The sequence below is a fragment of the Armigeres subalbatus genome, chromosome 1, assembly GCF_024139115.2.
Source record: "Armigeres subalbatus isolate Guangzhou_Male chromosome 1, GZ_Asu_2, whole genome shotgun sequence".
In the NCBI taxonomy this organism is placed as follows: Eukaryota; Metazoa; Arthropoda; class Insecta; order Diptera; family Culicidae; genus Armigeres; species Armigeres subalbatus.
Window position 1 is genome coordinate 112056907 of NC_085139.1, and position 21596 is coordinate 112078502.

The following is a 21596-nucleotide window of genomic DNA, read 5'->3' on the forward strand; positions in this document are numbered from 1 at the left end:
CCGTCCACCACATGAGATATCAATAAATTAAAGCATTTCAAAGGTAATTAATTTGTAAATATTTTATCTCATCCTGTTCATATTGTACCACTCATAAAGAATCTACTCCTTCGCTTATCTTTAGTCGCAACGAATAATAAGTACCAGATACTCGCCTAAGAAAAATATACCTTCAGAAACAAATCTACTTTGATATTTTTGTAAATTTCGCCTCTACGTGGTAGATTCTGGCGGGGAATACTTTGATAACACATAAATAGCACGTGATAAATTTCAGCAGAGGTCGATTTTCAGGTGCCATTTTTTGCGTATTAGGGTAAACACATACTAAAATTGACTGTGGTAAAATTGCAAATTTGTATAAATACAGTTCGTTCAGTGAAATATAAATTGAAGGTATCGCTTCTCAAGGTGCGTATTGAAGTGGTAGTGTAGTAAATCGGTCTGCTTTAATATAAATATTTAGTCAGATACTAGCTGTACGGATTTTGATCCTTCGATTCGAGATCCGCCAACGGGGAACGGATTTCGATTCAGGAGATGTTAACTTTATTCAATGTTTTATCGTGTTCTGCATAGTGTATAGTGCGTAAGAGTGGAACAAATATAGAGGCCCTCTTGCACTTGTATAACAACGAAAGCTAACGAAAATTAACTGGTGGAATTAAATGGACAGTACTTAATTCGTCTTAGACGGTTGTATACATTCCACTAAAAGAGCTATATATATATTTTTCTGAACGAAAGTTTTTTTTTTTTTGATTCGCAATTTCTAGAGTCTTTAACATATACTGAAGTGGCTAAGTGTACGGATTTTGATGCCTCACGGTATACGGTGAAATATCGGTAGCAAGAGCACGGATACGTTGGCCAAAAGTTCTACGACCGACTACTTGTTCGTCGTACGCCAGATACCAGACGCAAAAAGAGATCAAGAAGTGTTTTGATGAGGAGAACATAAACCATGCATTGCAGAAGCTGTTGGGGAATCATTCATCCTTTATGTGGCAAAAATGAAACGACTGTGGAGGGCCAAGTAGATAGCCAGAATGCTGGACAATACCTTGGTGAGAATGGTTCTCGATAATGATCAGAAGGGTATAGACGATTTGCAGAACCTCTGTGGGCAGCGCAACATGATAATAAATAGTGAACTACTTTACTATGATTCACAGATATTAAACATGTTGTCAACCATCTTCACATCTCGGGTACTTATTCAAAAGGACGTATGTGAATTTGTAAACAAAGATTCAAACGTCGATGTGTTCAATCTGATGGCACTCCCACGCAAACCAACACCACCAACAGGTAGCCGAAGGCTTCCCCTATCTCTCTGTGGTGATGGTTTGCGTGGGAGTGATATCAGATTGGACAAATCGACGTTTGAATCTTTGTTTACAAAATCACATACGTCCTTTTGAATGAGTACCCGAGACATCATCTTTGAAAGCGGGAACAACTGAACTCTGTGCTGATTCGGAACGACATATATATTCCATATCACCTTTATGTTGATAGAAGCTACAAGCTGGAAACAGACGGTGAATAGATTCAAATGACAATATTGTGGAAACGTGTCTGCCGTCTGATCATATCTTCACGACATAAGACGAACACATGCGCTATTACATGCTTGCATTTGCACACGTCCGATCCCGCCCTTCTATCGGTTTGTCTAAATGCGTCCATTTGAGCAGAAATTATCGTTCAGTTCACACCGAAATCTCGATGTAAATTGTGTTGTTGATGCCGAGATTTTTTTTTCTTTCCATTGGAATGTCCCCTTCCTTATATCGCATCGTTCCCACGAAGCAAATGAAATATTGCATCTCTATTAGGTGCTTTTTCAGGCTGTGAAAAAAAGAATGTTTTTCGTCATTGTCAATCGGTCTGGATGTCATCGCTGGGTTTCCATACCTATTGCTATCTGGTGTGTTATCCAACTGACGGCGGCGGCAGGTGGAATTCAAGTAGCAAAACGTGATCACAGGTGACCAACACCTGTGTCAATCGTGAAAACCGCACAAGCTGTCAACCGTTTCTAAGTAATGTCCAATCGAAAGAATGGCGCACGACTCTATGGGAAGATGATTCAAATTTGTTCCCATTTGAGCCGGTTCTAGCGAACGTGGTCGTATTGAGTTACGACGTATCGTCGTACGTTGTCCTTTCACTAAGTAATAATATAAACTTGTCGAGGTCAAGGATCACTTCGAGGATTTGGATGAAAAAACATTCTAATAAAAATTCTAGCTTGTTTCGCAAGCTGACGGCGAGTTCAATCTTCATTGGTATGTTTATTTAAGATTGTTTCTATGATTCAAGCAAAACACGCATTCAGCTATCGGTTGTCTTACATTGCTTATACAAAAAATAGTAGATGATAACACAGACAAAATGATACTAAAAGACCCAATACTTATCGAGTCAAATATGTTTTCTTCGCCATTTTCCATGAGAACATAAAAAAAATCAGAATGGGTGAACGCTTGATTCAACAGTTCAACTTCTCTAGACCTGGTTTGTGCGGATAGTGATAACAAAGTAGCAGATCAGCAGATCAGGGTCAGCGTTGAGGATCTCGGCTGATATGCGATCGACCCCTGCAGGGCCCTGGGGCTTTATTCGATTTCGTGCTTTGGATGGCTGTTTGAATCTCTAGCAGTGATGGATCTTCGGTTGAGGCGTGTTATACGTCGGATCCTAGGCAGAACATGGTACTAGCCTGACTGGCACTTAAAAAAGTTGTTCGAAGTGCTCGAACCAGCGCTTCGGCTGGTCAGGTGGGACGGTCAATAACCGATCATTTGATAGAGATATCATAGAGATATCATAGAGGAGGCGAATGTCCCCGGTTGCTGCGGCTCTCTCTCCTTCGTCGTCTGGTCCTTGTCTCGTCGACATGAGCGTTTCACTTCTTTCTCAAGAGCCAAGTATCGTTGACGGGCTAAGACTTTGAGTCCTCTGGTTTTATCCCGGCTTCGGCTTCTCTTCGCTTCTCTATCTTCCTCCAGGTCTCATCGGCGATCCATTGTTTTCTCTGGGTGCGCAGTTCGCCCAAATTGATCTCGCTGGTAGCGATGAAGGCATTCTTGATGGCAGTCCATTGATCTTCCACGCTGCCACCTGTTACCAATAATTAGTAGCAAGAGGGAGGTCCAGCACTGGGAGTTCGGGGTAGTCAGTCAGGCTAGAAGAAAAACATGTAATGTATAAAAAAAACTATCTTTTTTGGAAAAAATGTTATTAACTAAAAGTGTAATGATGGCTTAGATTTTATAGAATTCGTTGGCACATAATAAATATAAAAATGAAAAAAAAAAAAAACATTTGAATTATATAACTCATTTGGAATTAGGTTGCTATAAAAAAAACTGTTTATTTAAAATTATACAATAAGAGCAATTTACCCTTCACCGTTGAACCCGTTCACCACATCTAAAAGGTTGGCAGTGAGCACGGCCGGAAGAAACGACGATAAGGGAGAGAGAAAGGGAGAAAAAAACGGGAGGACGAGAGGGGAGGATAGGGAGGAAGGAGAAAAAAACAGGGGGAAAGTCGAGAACCTCCATCCGAGACGGATGTTTAATTTTTCGGAACCGCTCTGTGTCAAAAGAAAAGTGGAAAATTATTCCTATTATTCATGATCCGGTGCCGACAGTGGAGTGCCGCGTAAGAATCCCCGGAGGGGAGTTTTGAGAAGGAAGAACTCGAGCAGACCCGAAATCGGGCTAGGCAGACGACGCCCGGCAAGGGCTCCTCGTGTCCAGAAGGAGCAAAACCAATCACCGAGGAACGATCACCCACGGCGAGGGACGAGTCCAACAAGGTGATTCTGGTGGATGTACCGGAGAGCGGCTTACGAACCCTAAAAAAAGCTACGTCCGGATCGTTTTCCAAGTGTCTCCCACGTGGTTGGTGGCCATTGTGGAAATTGTAAGAATCTACTTCGAACGAGGAACCAAATCACTATCGGAAAGTTTCGGCGAGTTCCGTGCTGGTGGTTCGTGAGCCTGACGCAATTGCCACACCACACGCAACGGATAGTAGTAGTAAAATTCTTCTTTATTTAATAATTTTCTGTTCTACAATTATTATTTTTCTACATATACAGTGTTCGGCCGGCTTGGCCCTCCAACTTCAATTTTAAATTTTTATGTTTACATTGTTATTTAAGTGTTTATATGATATACTGTTAATATGACGGCCTTTAGGAGGCGCTGGTGTTCACGCAACGGATAGCGGTGGCCAACGCTATGGAGGTGAGGGTCTAGCAAGGTCCGAGGGCTTGCCCCGCTTGTTAGCGACCAAAATCCGATGTGCCACCGTCCCGTTAGCGAGCGCGCGGAACGTCGAGACGCCCCAAAATCCGAAAAGGTCCAACCTAAATCAACGTATGCTGCCAGCTCCCTGCCAGTCGCCGCCTCCACCTCCCTTCTCTCTGCATGCGAATCCATCGATGGGCCTCACCAGATCCTGCTCGGCCGCAACGAAGCTCAACAAATCAAAACATGTAAATATTTGAATAAATAGATATGTAAGCTTATTCTGTTGTGTCCGTGCCATTATTTTGTTTGGAAGAGGGTCCTGAATGTCCTGGTGTGGTCCGCTACCGATAGTTACAGGTTGTTTGGTTTTCCGTGTGTCCTCTCGAAGCAAGTGAGCCAGCCGACCCTGAGGTTAGATTCGCCACGAGCTAGCCATAAGTATAATTACACACCTTCCAGTCGGCGTTTGTTGATCCGTCGTCCATCACTCTCCTCCTGCCGACAAACATCAAGAAGGCTCTGTTTCCATTTTCGGCTGATGCAGATGTGGTCGAAAACCAAATCGACCACGTTCTAATCGACGGTAAATTATTCTCCGACATCACGAACGTCCGCACTTACCGCAGTGCGAATATTGAATCCGACCACTACCTCGTTGCAGTATGCCTGCGCTCAAAACTCTCGACGGTGTACAACACGCGTCGAAGTCGGACGCTGCGGCTTAACATTGGGCGGCTACAACGGAAGAGCAGCTAGACGCAGCGTCTTCTGAAGATGGCTGGAGAGATATTCGAACCGCCATTGGTAGCACCGCAACCGCTGCACTTGGCACGTTGCCCCCGGATCAGGGAAACGACTGGTATGACGACTGGCCGACGGCATTCTGTGTTCTCCAAAGTTTGGCTAACGGACTTCACTCAGTCCCAGGATTTCAAGCTTTATGCGGCGTGCCTCATTGGCAAGGTGTGTCAATTTACCCTGCTGGGCTAGGGTTAAAACATTCCATGTTCCTATTCGTGTCCGTTTTTTCGCGCTAAGAATCGTCGCTTTAAAATCAGTCCGTATTATTTCCTTATCGGATTCTCGAACCAATTGATTTTCCACCGGGATGGGCCTGCCATCTTGGGTAGCTTCCGGGGAATAGAATTTCATACTCAGTCGCTGGATGCCAGAACATACGCTGTTGGAGCCTCACCTCCTTGGTGAACAGACGCTCGATCAGTCGGGTCAATTTTTTTAAAGTCTCACCTAACACCAGGACTAAGCTAGTGCGCTTCGAGTGGCACACGATCACTTTGATAGGGCCTGCCTGGGGACACCTGAAGCTTTTTATAGAAGTTCAACAGAGCCCACTGTCGAACCCCACATCACCCCTGAACATCCTAGGCAGATCCCACAGGACGCACCCTCTCACTCTAGCTGATGTCAGATAGACAACAGTGCCCAGGCTACACTACCAGCTAAGTATGCAACCCTTAGCAGGTGGTCAATTGTCATCGGAAGACCCGTGGAAGCGTGAGTATTGGAACTTGTGAGGACCAGAGCTATGTTAGGCGCTCCTTCCCGGATGTCAACTCACCATTTCGCAGCCCTTCTGAAGACTTTTGGGGTTTTTCATGATGCGTGTTTTGCTATAAGAACATCTGGCTGATCGTGTTTTCTCTAGTCGCAGAACGATCGCGCGATCATCGAAATGTTGACCGAATTAGTTGGCGTGTGCATGTCCGATCGTATTTCCTTTATCACGCAGAACGATCGCGCGATCATTGGAAAATTTTGTTCTGCTTAGTGCGGTTGGTAAATCAATCAGTTAGCGCGCGTTCGCTCGATTGCGTTTTTGTTTAACCTCGATCAAATTACACGCTACACTCGGCATATCATTTACCAAACGAACCCTGTGTATCCCCATATATCCAAAATCCCAGTGATTTCTCGTGGAAATGCAGATGACTCATCGGCTTCCATCAAAGTGAGTATCACGTCAACATTTTCCTTCCTAATCCCTAATTAACTTACATTCGGTCACGGCCGGCGCTGGTATTGCTTAATTTTGGGTCACCAGTTCTTACACATTGAGGATGATGTTAGTCCCAAACACCATCTAGTGGTTTTCTGTGTAATTACAGCTGACCTGACAATATCGAAGTAGCAACCGTGGGTGGTCAAACATGCTATGAGCAATTCGCACAAATTCGTAGGTGGTACAAGCCAAGATTATTGTATGAGAGTAGCATTACTTTCATCCGTTACCTCAGATATTGATTTGGGACAAATCACTATCTCTTAGATGGAAGTATTCCACTCTCCAATAGTCGAGATCTGTCCTGGCCACGTCCTTGCGAATGCTGGGGAACTTAAGAAACCTACTTAAGAAAAATGCAGAGAATTCTACGACCTCTCATAGGTGCCACGGGAGGTTTTGGGATTGTGTGGAAGGTTATAACAGTATGAATCGTTTTGGTAGAACGTGAAACACAGAAATAACTAAGATAGAAATACAAAGTAGGAAAGGGAGCCTGGAATTGAACCCACGACCTCCTGCTTATAAGGCAGAAGCGGTAGCCACTAGACCACCGAGCTCGTCCATGTTATAGAAACATCATCTATATATTTTTCCCTTGTCGAGTTATAACAATTTATTTGAAAAATATTACATTTGTAAAATTGGTAAAAAGATAAAAAATAACATATCTCCAATGTTTTGACATAATAAAGAATATGAGTTGCTCTTTCAAATTCCGTGTAAACTTTTTTTTTCTGGTTTGCCCCAATTGGAGATATAAACTTAAAAAAAGCGTAAATTTGACAGAATAACGATTATAACTTTTGATCGGCAAAAGATATTGAGCATATTTATGCATCAAAAAGTTGCATTTTTTAAGCTCCCCCAAAGACGACTATTCCAAAGAATCGAAAACAAAAAATTTAGTTTAAAATTATTGTTATTTTTAGGGAAACCCTTATCCAAGTTTGTAAAATTGTTCTAAATTAGGCAACAATTAGCTACAGAAAAAGTTTTTTTTAGCAAAAGTCATTGGAATAAGCTGCGCTACAACTACAACATGTCAGTGTTCAGAGGTCTTTCGTAGCTTAGCTGGAAAAGCATCAGCCTAGCGTACTGGTTTCGTGGTATCAAACCCCACCGAAGGGAGTGGTTATCCTCCAATACCTTTTCCGAACTAAATCTATCACATGTTGTGCATATGCAATAATGCATGCATCAGACATAGTAATTAATTTCCACTCCGGTATTGATTTCCACTCTGGCTTAATACCCGGAACATAGGCAATCACCTTGAATGTACTAAAAAAGTTTGTTTTTGACGGGTGGAGCGATCGAGCAGGAATATATAAGAATTTATATTTTTCTCTACTTGATTTCTGAAACGTCTTGAGCCACTAAGAATCAGATTTTACACACATTCACGCTAACCTTTCTTTTTTCTGTATTCTATCACTATTTTATCAATAATTCTTGATGGCGGCTCAAAAACAAAAGAATTTTACACAGTGGCATTTTCCAGGCGGCATGTGTTGAACTTGTCGTCGAACTCTCTCAGAATGTCCCGATAGCACTTCCGTGGATATTCGAAAGAACTTCCCAAAAAAAATTCAATAGAAATTCCGGAGGATGACCTCAAGAACTTTCCGTGGAAAGTCGGGAAAATTCCAGCGGGAATTTGGAAGAATTGTATACGGGAATTCGGAAAATTTTCCTAAATTTTCAAGGATTTTTTTTCTTAATTTTCAAGGGAAATTCTTACGATTTTTCAAGAAAAAAATCTTACAAATTTCCAAGGTAAATTGTGTGCCATGAATTTACACTGTACTGCTGGTCCAGGAGATTGAATTCCAAACCACCAGGATACCCAGTGGTGTGGAATCTGCTGCGCCGGTTGTTGCTTCACTGGAATGATGCTTGAGCTGGTTGGAGTGCGATCTGATGAGCTTCTTCCGTCCATGCCAATCGTCCAGTAGCACGTTGTGGTTGACCCGTCCGATGACCTCGATGATTACGCCGGATGCCCACTGCCACTTGGTGTTGCTGCGGTAGACCTTGGCGTAGACCATGTCGCCTTTTCGGAATCCACGAGGAGTTGCGCCATGCTTGCGGTTGAACTGTTTGTCTTGACGTTGATTGAGAACCACTGGCTTCGGTTGTTGGTGATGCAGGAGATCGAGAACCGTCTTGATTCGACCAAGCATCAGCTGCGAAGGAGTTCTGCCATTCAGAACACGACTGGTAGTGGTTCGGTAGAACTGGAGGAACGTCTGGAGCGATTCCGAGACACTTTCCCCCTCGTTGATTTTGCGCAACGACCTCTTGAGGGTGTCCACAAATCTCTCCGACTGGCCATTGGACTGTGGGTGATACGGCGATGTCCGGAAATGTTGAATGCCGTTCTTCCTGCACAAAACCGCGAACTGTTCCGACGAGAACTGCGTTCCATTGTCGGTGACTATGACGTTGGGAACGCCAAAACGGGCAAACAGCTCGTCGAGGAACTCGGTCACTGCTGATGTTGTCGGGGATCGAACGATGCGAATTTCCGGCCACTTGGTGAAGGCGTCCACCACTATGAGGAAGTACAGACCGTTGATTGGGCCGGCGAAGTCGATGTGGATACGCTCCCAGGGAGATTGAGCGAGTGGCCACGACTGTAGCGGAACCTTAGACGGTGTCTTCGAATGTGTGACACAGCTTTCACATCTCTTCACAAAATCAGCAATGTGGTCATCGATCCTCGGCCAGTACACGTGACTACGTGCGATAGCTTTCATCCGCTCCATTCCCGGATGTCCTCGGTGGAGTTGCTTGATAATCCGCTGCCGAAAACTGTCCGGAATTACCAAACGGTTGGACATCATGACGCGCACCTTCACTACCGATAGAGCGTCTCGATGAGCGAAGAAAGGGCGAACTTCAGGGCTAGCGATGTCATCGATTTTGGAGGGCCATCCACGCTGGTTGTACTGGATCACTTGTTGGAAAACCGGGCACTGGAGAGTAGCGCCGCGCACCGATTTGAACGTAACTGGCAGCGAACTGATGGCTTCCTGGAGTGGAATCTCGATGTCGTCTTCCAGTTGAATCGATGCGATGATGAAGTCCTCCTCTGGTTTGACGTAACCGTTGATGAGGCGGGACAGTACGTCGGCATATCCAAACTGCGTGGTGGACACGTACTCGATGTCGAAGTTGTAGCACAGAAGCGTCAGGGCCCAACGTTGAAGGCGGTTGGCCGTGTGAACCGGTTTACCCTTCTTTTGTCCGAATATCCGCAGGAGTGGCTGATGATCCGTCTGGAGGGTGAACTTGCGCCCGAGCAGCATCCGATGGAATTTCGTTACGGCAAACACTAGTGCAAGACCTTGCTTCTCGATCTGTCCGTAATTTGCCTCCGCGGGGGTGAGTGAGCGGGAAGCGTGTGCAACAGCTTTGAGTGAGCCATCGGAGAACCTGTGTAGAAGGCAGGCACCGATTCCGGACTGCGAGGCGTCGGCAGCAACTATGGATGTCTGGTGATGGATCGTAGTGTGTCAGAAGCAAATCCGACTGGAGTACTTCCTTGAAGCGCCTGAACGATTTCTGGCACTCGCTGTTCCAAACGAATTTGGCATCCTTCTTCAGCAGCGCGTCGAGTGGCCGCCACAGTTGGTGCATCTCCGGGACAAACTTCGCGTAGAAATTCACCGCACCAAGGAACGAGCGTAGAGTTGTGACATCTTTGGGCGGTGGCATCTTGACAATGGCTTCCACCTTGGATGGGTCTGGACGGAGACCGTTCTCGTCAACGATGTGCGCCAAATACTTTACCTCCAGCTGCAGAATGTTGCACTTTTCTTCCCTCAGAACGAAACCGTAGGCTTGAAGGCGTTGAAACAGTGCGTTGACTTGACCATCGGCAACGTGGACCTGGTTGCGGGGTGTCCCACAGCTTGAACAGCTCGATCCAGTCCAGACCGATCAGGTTGATGCTGTTGTTGGTCACGTAGAAAGTTGCGGTTTTGGTGACACCTCCGAGTTTGATTGGATATCGGAGTTCACCAAGTAGATGAAAAGCGTCAGGTTCTTCTTCCACTGCTTCTCCGAAACGATGGTGATGTCGGACGCGGTGTCCAACTGCAGAGTGACTCGAGACCCGTCGATATCCACCGTTAGGAACTTCCGTCTAGAAGTGCAGCTGACCTGGTTGATGGAGAAAATTCCGTTCACGTGCTTCTTCTTCTTGAGTGCCGCCTTCGATGTGTGGCTGCCACAATATCCTTCTTTGTGGCCGGTTTGCTTGCAGTCCTGACAAACGTGCTTCGTGTAGGTGCAGTTCCAGACGTAGTGCATTCCGCCACACTGCCAGCAGGGTGTTTTTGGACCTTCGGACTTCGTCTTCTTCTTCTCTTTGGAATTCGGTGTCATCGGTGGAGGCTTGTTCTGCTTGACTGCGCAGATTGTACTCACCGATTTCTTGTGTTCCACCATGGCCGTGTCGTGCTTGAGGTTTTGCAGACGTTGGCACTCAGTGATGAGTGATTCCAGAGTGCATTCATCCGCCGCGTTAGCCTCAAGCTTGGATAGGAGTCTTGTTCGGATGTCTGCGTCCTTCGACGATCGTAGCCCACAGGTGAAAATCAGGCTCTTGAATTGGTCCGCCGTGATCTTGCTGAGCTCGAAGTCTTCACAGCATCGGTTGACCGTCCCACCCACACAACCAGAATGCATGCATATTAGAATTGTTTTTCAATATTGCGATGCCTATGCACACAATTTTCATCGCATACCAGTCGCGAAAACGCTTTTTACGTACAAAAGTGGAGGCGATATATGTGTAGTTCTTATCCGACGTTGCACGGAAGTGTATGCGATGTGCACGATTGTTATGTGAGTTCGTTTGTTATATATTGCGATGTAGTTTGTGATAACAAACTCTGTTTGACAGATAGTCCGATTTCATTTGAGTTTGTTTGCAGGAATATGCGAAGACAACAAATGAAGCTGGAATTAACTCGTAAAATAGCCTACTGTGCGGGAAAAATCATAAATAAACTGATGAGCTTCGCAGCACAATGCGATTTTGATTAAATTTGGAGCGGTAAACGATGTTATTCAGGCATTCTTATGCGATTTGTGGTTGTCTGGGCAGCGTACGTTAGAAAGTCGTCCGCGTCGTGCTTCGTTAGCTGGAAGCACTGGTACCGCTTGCTGAACAGGGAGATTCAGACGCTGAACAGCTCTGTCAACTTCTCCACCGTCTCATCGAACGAGTACTCACGGGGGTGCTTTGGGAGCATGAAGTTGACGTACTTGTCGTGCACCGTCACGCTGAGGCTTCTCAACAGCAACCGCACTTTCGCCGCATCGTCCAACTTCGCTCCGTCCTTGAGGAAAAGGTCTTCGTACTTCCGGTACCACCGGTCGAAAACGAGCCCGTTGTCTGGATCGTAGACGAACTCCCGGATGTTGGAGGCCAGAGATTCGATGATGAACTCCGGGCTGCCCGCCGACCGATTGGAAACGTTTTCTTGGTTGCCGAAACGTTCCATCAGCCGGGTGTTTTGCTCCGCCATAGCTTGATTCTGCCGCAGGATTTGCTGGTAGATTACTTGAAAGTCGCCGGATCCAGGCATCTTGAGAACTGCAGCTCTTCCTCTAAAGCGTTGAATTCTTGAAGAAAAATTCCTCGTCGCCAGAATGTTGTACTTTAAATACGACTTTATTCTAGAAATAAATTTTCACATTTGCTGATTATCAACTTGCTATGGCTGAACTAGTCGCTAGGGTCGCGACTGGTGGTAATCATTGACTACTATGTTCGTGGCTAACATCCTCTGAAAATCGTTCGAAATTCCTTCTCATGTAATTGTTATTCCTCCTTATCTAGAAACCCACCCTAAATTTTTTTTTAGGAAATTCACGAGGAAATTGCTTGAAGATTTCGTTTCTTCTCTCCAAGATTTACTTCTAGATATTTCTTCGGCTATTCTCTCTTCAGGAAGAATCCGGCATTTCCTTCAGGCATGCATTCGAGAATTCCGTCAAGAATACATACGGAATTTCTTCCCAAAATTCTACCAGAAGTTTCTTCAAAAATTTATGACGGAAATCCTCCGATTTAGCTCCATAATTTCACTTGTAAATCTATATTTCTTATAAATCTATATTTTCTTCGGAAATTCTTCTAGGAACTGCTCCGGGCATTCCTCTCGGAACTCTTCCTTTAATTCCTCCGGGATTACTTCCAGGAAATTTTCCGGGAATACCTCCAAACATTCAATAGCGAAATCATCTAGCATTCCAATCTGGAATTCTTTTCGCAATTACTTCAGAATATCCTTCAAGAAATCCTCTAGAAATATCTTCATGAATTTCTCCTGGAATTCGTCCAAGTATTTCCCCAGAAATTCTTGCAGGTATTTTTTCGGAAGTTTCTTCAGGTACTTCTCCAGGAATTCCTTCAGGAATTTCTCCGGGAGATTTTCCGCGGAAGTGTACTAGAATTCCTTCCGGACTTCACTCGGAATTTACTCGGATATCTGCCAAGAGTTCTTCCAGAAATTTCTTCGGAACAATCCGCAGGGATTTTCTTTAGCAATTCATCTGGGAATACTTTCAGGATTTCATCTGGGAATTTCTGCATTAATTCCTCCAGGTATTTTTCTGGGAATTCCTTCAGATATTTTTTCGGAAATTCCTTTAGGAACTTCTCTAAAAATTATTTCAGGACTTCCATGTGGGAATTCCTCCGGAAGTGCTTGTTGGAGTTCCTCCGGGAGTTCTTCCAGCAGTTTTTCCAAGAAATTCTCGGGTAATACCTCCAGGAACTTCACAGGGAATTCCTGGACGATATTTGGCAGGAATTTCAAGGGAAATGGGATTTCGGAAGTTCCTTCAGAAATATTTTTTTCTCTTCCTCTAGGGTATTCCACCGGATGTTCCTCTGAAGTTCCACCAGTAGTTCCTTCGGGAATTCAATCAAGCTTTCTTCCAGGAATTCATTTAGCATTTTTTTAGGCATTTATCTACAAATTCCTCCAGAAGTTCCTCGGAGAATTTCTCTGGGAGTTCTTACGGGAATTCCTCCGGAAGGTTCTTTTAAGAATTCTTCCAGGAGTTCCTCCTGGAATTCTTACGGAAGTTCCTTTGGGAGTTCATCCTAGAATGCTTACGAGAGTTCCTCCAGGATTTCCTCTGAAAATTCTTCCTGTAGTTCTTCAATAAATTCCTCCAAAAGTTCCACCGGCAGTTCCTCCGGAAATTACTCTGGGAGTTCCTCCGGGAGTTCCTTTTCAGAGAAACACCCGGAGAAACTGCCGGTGATACTCCCGGAGGGATTCTCGTAGAAACTGCTGGTGGATCTCCCGGAGGAATTCCCGAGCTGCCGGAGGAGCTCCCGTAAGATCTCCCGTAAGAACTCCCGGAGTAATTTCAGGAGGAACTCCTAGAAGAATTCCTAGAGGACCTCCCGGATGAGCTCCCAGAGAAACTATCGGAAGAACTTCGGGAGGAATTTCTGAAGATTAATTTCTGAAGAAAGCCTAAATGATTTCCTGAAAAAAGCCTGAATAATTTCCTGGAATAGCTTCTGGTTGAACTCCCTGAGGAATTTCCTGAGAAACTCCCTGATAAATTGCTGGTGGAATTCCCGGAGGAACTCTCGAAGGAATTTTCTGGAAGAATTTCTGAAGAAACTCCCGGGAGAATTTTCAAAGGAACCCCGAGGAAACTACCAGAAGCATTCTCGGAAACAAGAGAATTCATCTTATAGACAAATCTCGTCTAGCTGAAACCTTTGTTGGGGTTTGTAGCTGGACGATCATCATCATCAGAGGACCTCCCGGAGAATTCCCTGAGGAGCTCGCAGAGAAATTCTCGGAGGAGCTTCTGGTGAAAAATCTATATAACTTCCTGAAGAAGCCTAAATAAATTTCAATTCTGCCGAAATTCCCGGAAGAATTTTCAAAGGAACTGCCGAGAGAAATTCTTGGTGGAAATTCCGGTAAAACTCCTGGAAGAATTCCAGGAGGAATTTTCGGAGAAACTCCTGGAGGATCTCCCAGTGGAAATCTTGAAGTTTCCACCGGAATTCTTTCAGGATTTCATTGGGAATTAATCTAGGAACTCCTCCGAAAATTCCATTGTTGATTTCATTTTCGGTATAATTTCTGTATAAATTTCCGGTGGAATTCCTGGAGAAATTCTTTGAAATTTTCACAAGAAATTATTCGAAACAATTCACGGAAAATTTTATGGAATTTACACAAGAAATTTGAAGATTTTCGTGATGTTTACTGGCATTCTGCGGAATTTCCACGAAATATTCTAATTCTTAAAAATTATGAGAAACAGCACGAAATTATTTGAATGATTGCAGGGAATTCTGCAGAACTTATAAAGAAGTTCGTGAAGATTTTCTTGGAGTAAATAATGGTGGAATTTTCGGATCCATTCCCAGCAAAATTTATGGTGGAATTCCTGAAGACACTGCCGAAGAAGTTGCTGGAGGCATTCCTAAAGAATCCCTGATAGAATTTCGGATAGAATGCCAGGAGCAATTGTCGAAGGAATTCCTGGAGAAAGCTTGCATATTGATTTTTCAGCCTATTTTATAATAAATATTATTTCAGAGAGGATTTGTTTAGAAATTCAGATGTATGGTTCTAGTTTTCTTAAACTTATGGAAGAATGCAGGATTTTTATAATAATTGTTATAGCCGATTTTTTATTCTTTCTGAATACTAAGTTCGTTAATATTTTTCTCACTTTATTTAAAAATATCTGATGAGCAATAAATCACGCATTTTTTAATCCATTATTGTTTTAATCATTATTGCTTCGATTTGGTTTGGATTTGGTTTCATGTGTTTTTATAAAACTACTATAAAACTACGATTTAGAAGACCAAAAAAGTTGCCCCCCCCTTCTCGAAATCCTGGCTACGCCCATAATATCCATTGCTGATATATATCTAATCGATCTCACGTCTCACTTGACTTGCTCTCTCTTTGAATTGAGCATCAGTGAGCCATGACTTACAATTACAACACGTTTTCACAAGAAATGCTTTCAAGTTTCTACGGGAAGTTCTACCGAATTTCCACGGCGAAAAGTTTCGAATTTGTAATGAAGATGTTCCGAATTTCCACAAGAAATTCTTTTAAATTTCTCTGGGAAGTTCTTCTGAATTTCATGGAACCAAAACACGCGGTTTGAGGCTACCTTCAGTAGAAAACCAAATATGCGCTACCGGAAAGCTTGTTTCCCTCGTAGGCCAGGGTATAGCAGATTTTATATCGATGCTAATCTGTGTTTTGCAATGTTTGATCACCAGAATTTACTCAGTTCTGAGATCTCTTATAGGATCATTCTCATCATCTCATCCTAGGCGGGATTTTTTGAAGACATATCTATGTTGAATGCTCTTTTGTCATCTTGCTATTTAGCAGCCCGATTAACATTGTTGGTATCCAATCCATCTATAAAACGGCCTGACGTGGATACCGTCATAAAAGCAAACCGACTGGTCAGCGAAGTGAGATACATATGTTCATTCGCGCGATTGCTGAATTGGAAATAATGTTTTATACTTCAACGCATCTCTGAGAAAGATTGGAGCGCAAATACGACAGTTTGCGGGGCAAAGTTGATTCGAGAAGAACATCCAAACATAAACTTGGCATGGTGAAGACACTATATCTTTCGAAACTCGCGAAAGACTACTCAGTTTTATTTCTGAGATATTCTTTTCTGTTGGAATCGCTTCATAGTAATTGAAATAATCAGATTTAGAAAACAAAAAAATCATTCGATTATACCTAGCTTTACATGTGACCGGTGTTCTAGAATATAAATAAACAACTTCTATCAACAACCCACTGCTGGTAATCCAATTTGCTCAAATTATATTCAATTCGGAAGAAACAGTTTGTGAGCCGTGCACAATGAGATGTGCCTTTCTACTTCATTTGAAGTCAACAGTTGGGAAAGATGAATGATAATGATCCCTTATCATTATTTCAATTCGTCCGACGTGCGCCACTTTGTCAATATCGTATTTATGTCACAATTGTTGTTCATACATATGATACCGGTAGTTTACAGCATTATTCGTATCCCAAGCTAATGATAGAGTACCTTCTCATTAACTATACATTCACATCACGTTTGTCTCCGCCATGTAAGGTTTCTCGGAAGAACTTCCGTAAACAACACCAAAATAAATCTGGATAACAGGAGTCATAAAAGCAATAATCGGGTAAACCCTTTGCAGTAGGATAAATCTTGTAAACACTCCACATTCGTTTCAAGGTCGATCAGCCATACATAAACTTCTTTTCTCGTTGCTATTAGGCAGTTTCAGCCGTAGCGCGTTTTATTGCGTCTATTTTCAAGAATTATCCATTATCCAATTAGTATCCATCGTTCTCGTAATGTGGAACAATTTCGTTCAATTAATCTTAAACCACAATATGGGTTTCATCCATTGAAAAAAAAAAAATCGTGCCCAAAAAAAGAAATATGCATTGTGTCCACTTCGCAAGCGTACCTTATTGCCGTGGACACAATTTTCATCGCGTCACTGCATAGATTCTAAATTATATGCTAATGGCAACTGTACATACCGTCTGTAAGGGAGATCGGTTTGAAATGATTCGCACTTATCGATTTAAGTTTGAAGGCGATCACAACAGGTCTATGCTATCGGACCTTCATCCCCTATTCAGCAATAATGGTAGCAGCGTGGAAAATTATGCAATCGTCAAGTCTCTATAGTTGAATGCACAGTTCTACAATGAAATTGGTCGACTGTTGGCCTGGCGACAGATTTAAATGGTTGCCGGGTCGGTCGGTAGGTCTCGATTGTTCACTCCGCTAATGTGCGTCCAGCCTAATTTTTGCCGAGCATGGCAATAATGCACGGTTGATTTCAAGCGCCTCAATTGCATTCAACCAGCCAGGCAGCCACGAGATCAAACACCGTAACGGTCAGGGTTTGGCCTAGAACTGAGAGATTGACAATGGGTTCCGTCTGGTATTTATTGTCACAAACAGATAACATAGTGCATACAGTGTGGCAGAGAATAAATATGTACTGGACGATAATTAGTACAAAACAATTCTGTTTATGAATGGAATCTGCGCTGTTCGGTGAATAGTAATTAGTAGGTGATAGTTTCATCCAATATCGGCGAGAAATTCTGGGGCTTGAATTCTAAGTTTCTGAACCCCAGAGTTCATCGCTTTATTTTAAGCCGCTGAAGTCTCTCTAACGTTTCATGCATAAAAGATGAGAATTGGATGTGATAGGTAAACGGACATAGGTCTTCTAGCATTAGCTAGAGCAAGCGGATTAGACCCGTGTGCATAGGCGTAACTAGAGTCCCGGTCTAGGGGGGGCCATGGCCCCAGCTGATGAGAGATAATATTCTTAGGCGATAGAGAGCACTGCTTGCACGGGTTGCCAAGAGTTTTTTATGCCTTTGCCGCTAATTTTTCTTGTTGTTAACATTCACTATTTTTCATATTCATTGTACTAATTATAGATAAATGTGTGGTGGGGATTCTGAATCGCGATGTCCTTTAATTCACCACATGCTTTCCTATATTCCCATTTCCAAAAACCCAAATCTGACGTTACAATGTGTGTACAGTGTTAACATTAAAGTGTATTGTTCAGCATAAGTAAGCAAATGATCTACCAGTGTTTCGCCCTTATGCGCTTCATGGCTCTCTCAGCTCTTGCTCTTGAAAAATTATCGTAAACAGCACGTGGCTTCCAAAATGGACGATATGTGGCTTCTTTGTATAACTATGTTAATCGCATTTTCATTAATAAATTATGCACAAGGTTTTCTTAATAAGCTTTGCAGTTTTGGATCTCTTTATTTACGTTTGTATGATATGCGGAATGCTTCGAAAACGTTTAAATAAAAGGGTCGTACTTTCATCCCAACTTAATGATAATTGTATGATATTCCGATTTTTAAAAGTACTTTGAAGGTGAGGGCTTTGAAGGCAAGGGAAAGGAGGAAGTCGGTTATTTTCTCACACTCCATATAAAAAAACTGTGAGACGGAGAGATTGAACGCCTATAGACCTATAGGAAAATTCCACATTTTTGGGATTTTTGAAAAAATGTTATTTAAGAATTGGATGAAAAACACTTTGTTGAATCCAAAATCTAAAAGTAGTATCGTAGTCCGTGGAAGCACAAACTGCTAGAAAACGATAGTGTGTTGATTCTCTCAATCTCAACTCTTCTTACTTATCAGCTCTTAGCATTAGCAGCATTCGATCGGAAAGCCGATCGATATCAATCTTCGTTCCTATCATTCCATTTGATTATGTAAATTACCTGCTGTAGAATTAGAGAGTCAGTCGCAAATAAAAATTCGAACGCATCGTACTGTAATATCGTCGCGTATATTCAGTAGAGCAATAAATCTCGCCGTCTATCGTTTCCAACAAAATCGCAGCACAATCAATCCAAATTCGAAATTGCTACATAAATATGGTCCTTCGAACCAGATTGTTTGCTGTTGGATATTGTGTTCGCGATTTTGTCTACGTCGGCTCGGATTGGCAAAGTGGAATTAAGTGATAAGAACTAAATATCAAGCATATGCGAACTGTGAATAAATGAACGTATCTCGAACAATTACCTCCGCGTACAGTGTAGTTATTGCGAAACCATAGTTGTTGGTGCTAACGGTCGCTGATAGTGTGCAATCATCGAAGCCATCTCTCAATTGTGAAGCTGGTCTATTGCTGCATTGTTTCCGATCACCTTTGTCGGTGGCGTTCTATAGCAACAGTGAGCAGACGTGGCTTGGGCATTACCGCGTGGGTTGGCTTCAGCCCCCTGAAACGGCTGTCATCTGCATACAATGTGATTGAAGCCGAAAACTTGGTGCTAAACTTGGTGCTAGCTGTCAAGCGGTGGCTTTAAGCACGGAACACAGTGACGCATGCGACAATATCGCTTGAGCGCAGATTTAATTCTAATAAAAAATAAATAAACAGTATTTTTATTTTAGGCTCGATTTTAAGCTGTCGTTAAAAGAAAAAGAGCACCATCTAAAATATGTTTCAAAACTTTATTGCGATTATCTCTATAGCTGATTCGTTCGTTTCAGATACACATGTTTCGATATAACGCAAAAGTTATCAGCACTGTCTTTTTCACAATAGCAAATAAATACCAAATCTTCTTCTCTATATAATAAAAATGAAATGGTCTGTGTTCGTATCCGCATATCTCGAAAACGGCTGGATGGATTTATTTCACTCCTTCAGCAGATATGTTTGGTATCGTTTCCGACGGGTTTATATGATATTTTCTCATGCGATAATCATGCGTAGGGTTAAGCAAATCGTGAAAAACTAAAATTAGGATTCGTATGGAAATCTGGCAATGGCAGTTCACAACGCGCATTTTCGCCTACTATGCAGGACAACGTCTGCCGGGGCGACTAGTTAATAATAAAAACAAATTTGTCAAGTCAGCCTGATACCCATGTCGATATCTAAACAGTTTGATAGATGTCTGAAATAATTTGACAAATATTTGGCATTGTGATAAATAGTGGACCTTTAATTCCTAATGCATATTTCTGTTTGAAAACCTTTTTTTTGCAAGTAGAAACATAAAACTGCAAACCAATTAACTGATTGATCAGCAGTGATTCATTTTTCCTTCAAATTTTAGAACATTATTCTCGTTAAAATCTGAAGCAAAATAATGTTTGAATTTTGTTTAAATAAATAAAATAATTATCATGCTGTTCAGAAATGCCGCGTTATTGAAAAAGTGCATTGATCCGAATTCCGTAGTAAAAATAACGTTTTCAATCGCCGAAACATAAAAGAAATATTTGAATCTCGTGAAAATAGAACAAAGCTGTGCAACAGTTTTGAGCTTTTGAATCTGAACCTAAACTTATCTAGGGCAGCTGCTGGAAGATGCATGTCTTAGATTCATATTAAGATTAAATGCACCAATTTGAATCACTACCAAACTGATTTAATTTTTTGGTTACCTAGGATTCTTAAGATTAACTCATAATCAGCAAAAATTCAAATGTTACACATTTGCGACATGGGCACTGTAGTTAGGTTTCTGGTCAGCCAAAAAAACCTTTTCCGGTGCATGAACATGAACATTGGCAGCTCGATAGTTATTATTTTTAATCTCCTGACTTTTACGCTAAGTCCATTATGCTTCCAAAAACTATTATTCTGTCAACACACAAATGGTCCAGAGTAAAGCAAAATTGTATCCAGAATGTGATATCCACTTCCAGTTGAATCAGATCAAATGTAAAAGTAAAAGGTTCCAATAGTGTTCCATAAAACACCTGTCGATGACACGTACAATGGATAAGTAGATTAATTTATCTTAGTTTCGACGCCCTCATTATAGTGAGCTCAAGTTTGTAACCAAAGAGTTTATGCGCCAAGATCAAATAGATAAATTTATTTCGTCAACTGAAAAGTAGGTGTGCTGTCTCATATCTCATAGTGGTAGTTCAATAATTATCGAATAACTCTGCTTGCAGAGCAAGATTACTTTTGATAGATTTATGTTTTAATGGTTAATGGTTTATGTTTTAATGATTAAATCTATCTTCGAACTGGCACTTTCAAGTTCAATTCGGTGAATGAGACGGACCTTAATGTGTGTTTCCATTCGGATTCTGATAAGCTTATTTCACAGAGAACAGACGTGGATGCTCGAACAAAATTTCGTTGAAATCGTGTGTAAAGATTCAAATCGCACCTCAGCGCCGCAAACGCAGGCTGCCCGACATAAAAGCTCAATCTCACTAGCGTCGGCTAGCACTCCTGTAAAAATCCCATAAAACAATGGTGAAACAATTTCTAAATACGTCGGATCCAAGACCGGTCGATGCTACCGACGAGAACCGATTTAGTCTGGGGGAAAGCCGGGAAGATTTTTTATGGGGTCTTTTTTTTCATGCAACCTTAAACCAACCTTAAATTCGTGAGGATTATGATGATCGCTGCGATGTCAAACGACACAAGACAATCGTCAGATACATTGCACCTTACCAGAACATGTTTAATTGTGGCGGCTATCGAAATTATTTCATTGTCTTTTATAAATTTCGGCTTATTTCGATGATAATTATATTGTGGCGGCTATTACCGCACGTAAAATGCTGGGTAAATGACGAAAACAGAACAATATTATTTAAGATATTGAAATTTAAATTTTCACGATTTCATTTTGCGATCATTAAATACCCGCGCGAAATGTAATCGGTGCAATATGAACGGAGCTTTAAACTTCAAGAACAGCACTAGCGCCA

The 21596-nt window shown here is 42.3% G+C and overlaps 2 protein-coding genes across 2 annotated transcripts in view; one reads left to right on the forward strand and one right to left on the reverse strand.

Annotated features, from left to right (window-relative positions):
- Window positions 1-21596, forward strand: part of LOC134205450 (probable peptidoglycan muropeptide transporter SLC46) — a 105280-nt gene that overhangs the window by 36414 nt on the left and 47270 nt on the right. The gene's annotated exons all lie outside the window — the stretch shown is intronic.
- On the reverse strand, window positions 8091-10989 carry LOC134206434 (uncharacterized protein K02A2.6-like). Its single transcript, XM_062682150.1, has 3 exons — window positions 10321-10989; window positions 9838-10188; window positions 8091-9791 (listed from the first exon to the last, which is right to left on the reverse strand). The coding sequence occupies exons 1-3, from the start codon at window positions 10987-10989 to the stop codon at window positions 8091-8093; spliced, it is 2721 nt and encodes a 906-aa protein (XP_062538134.1).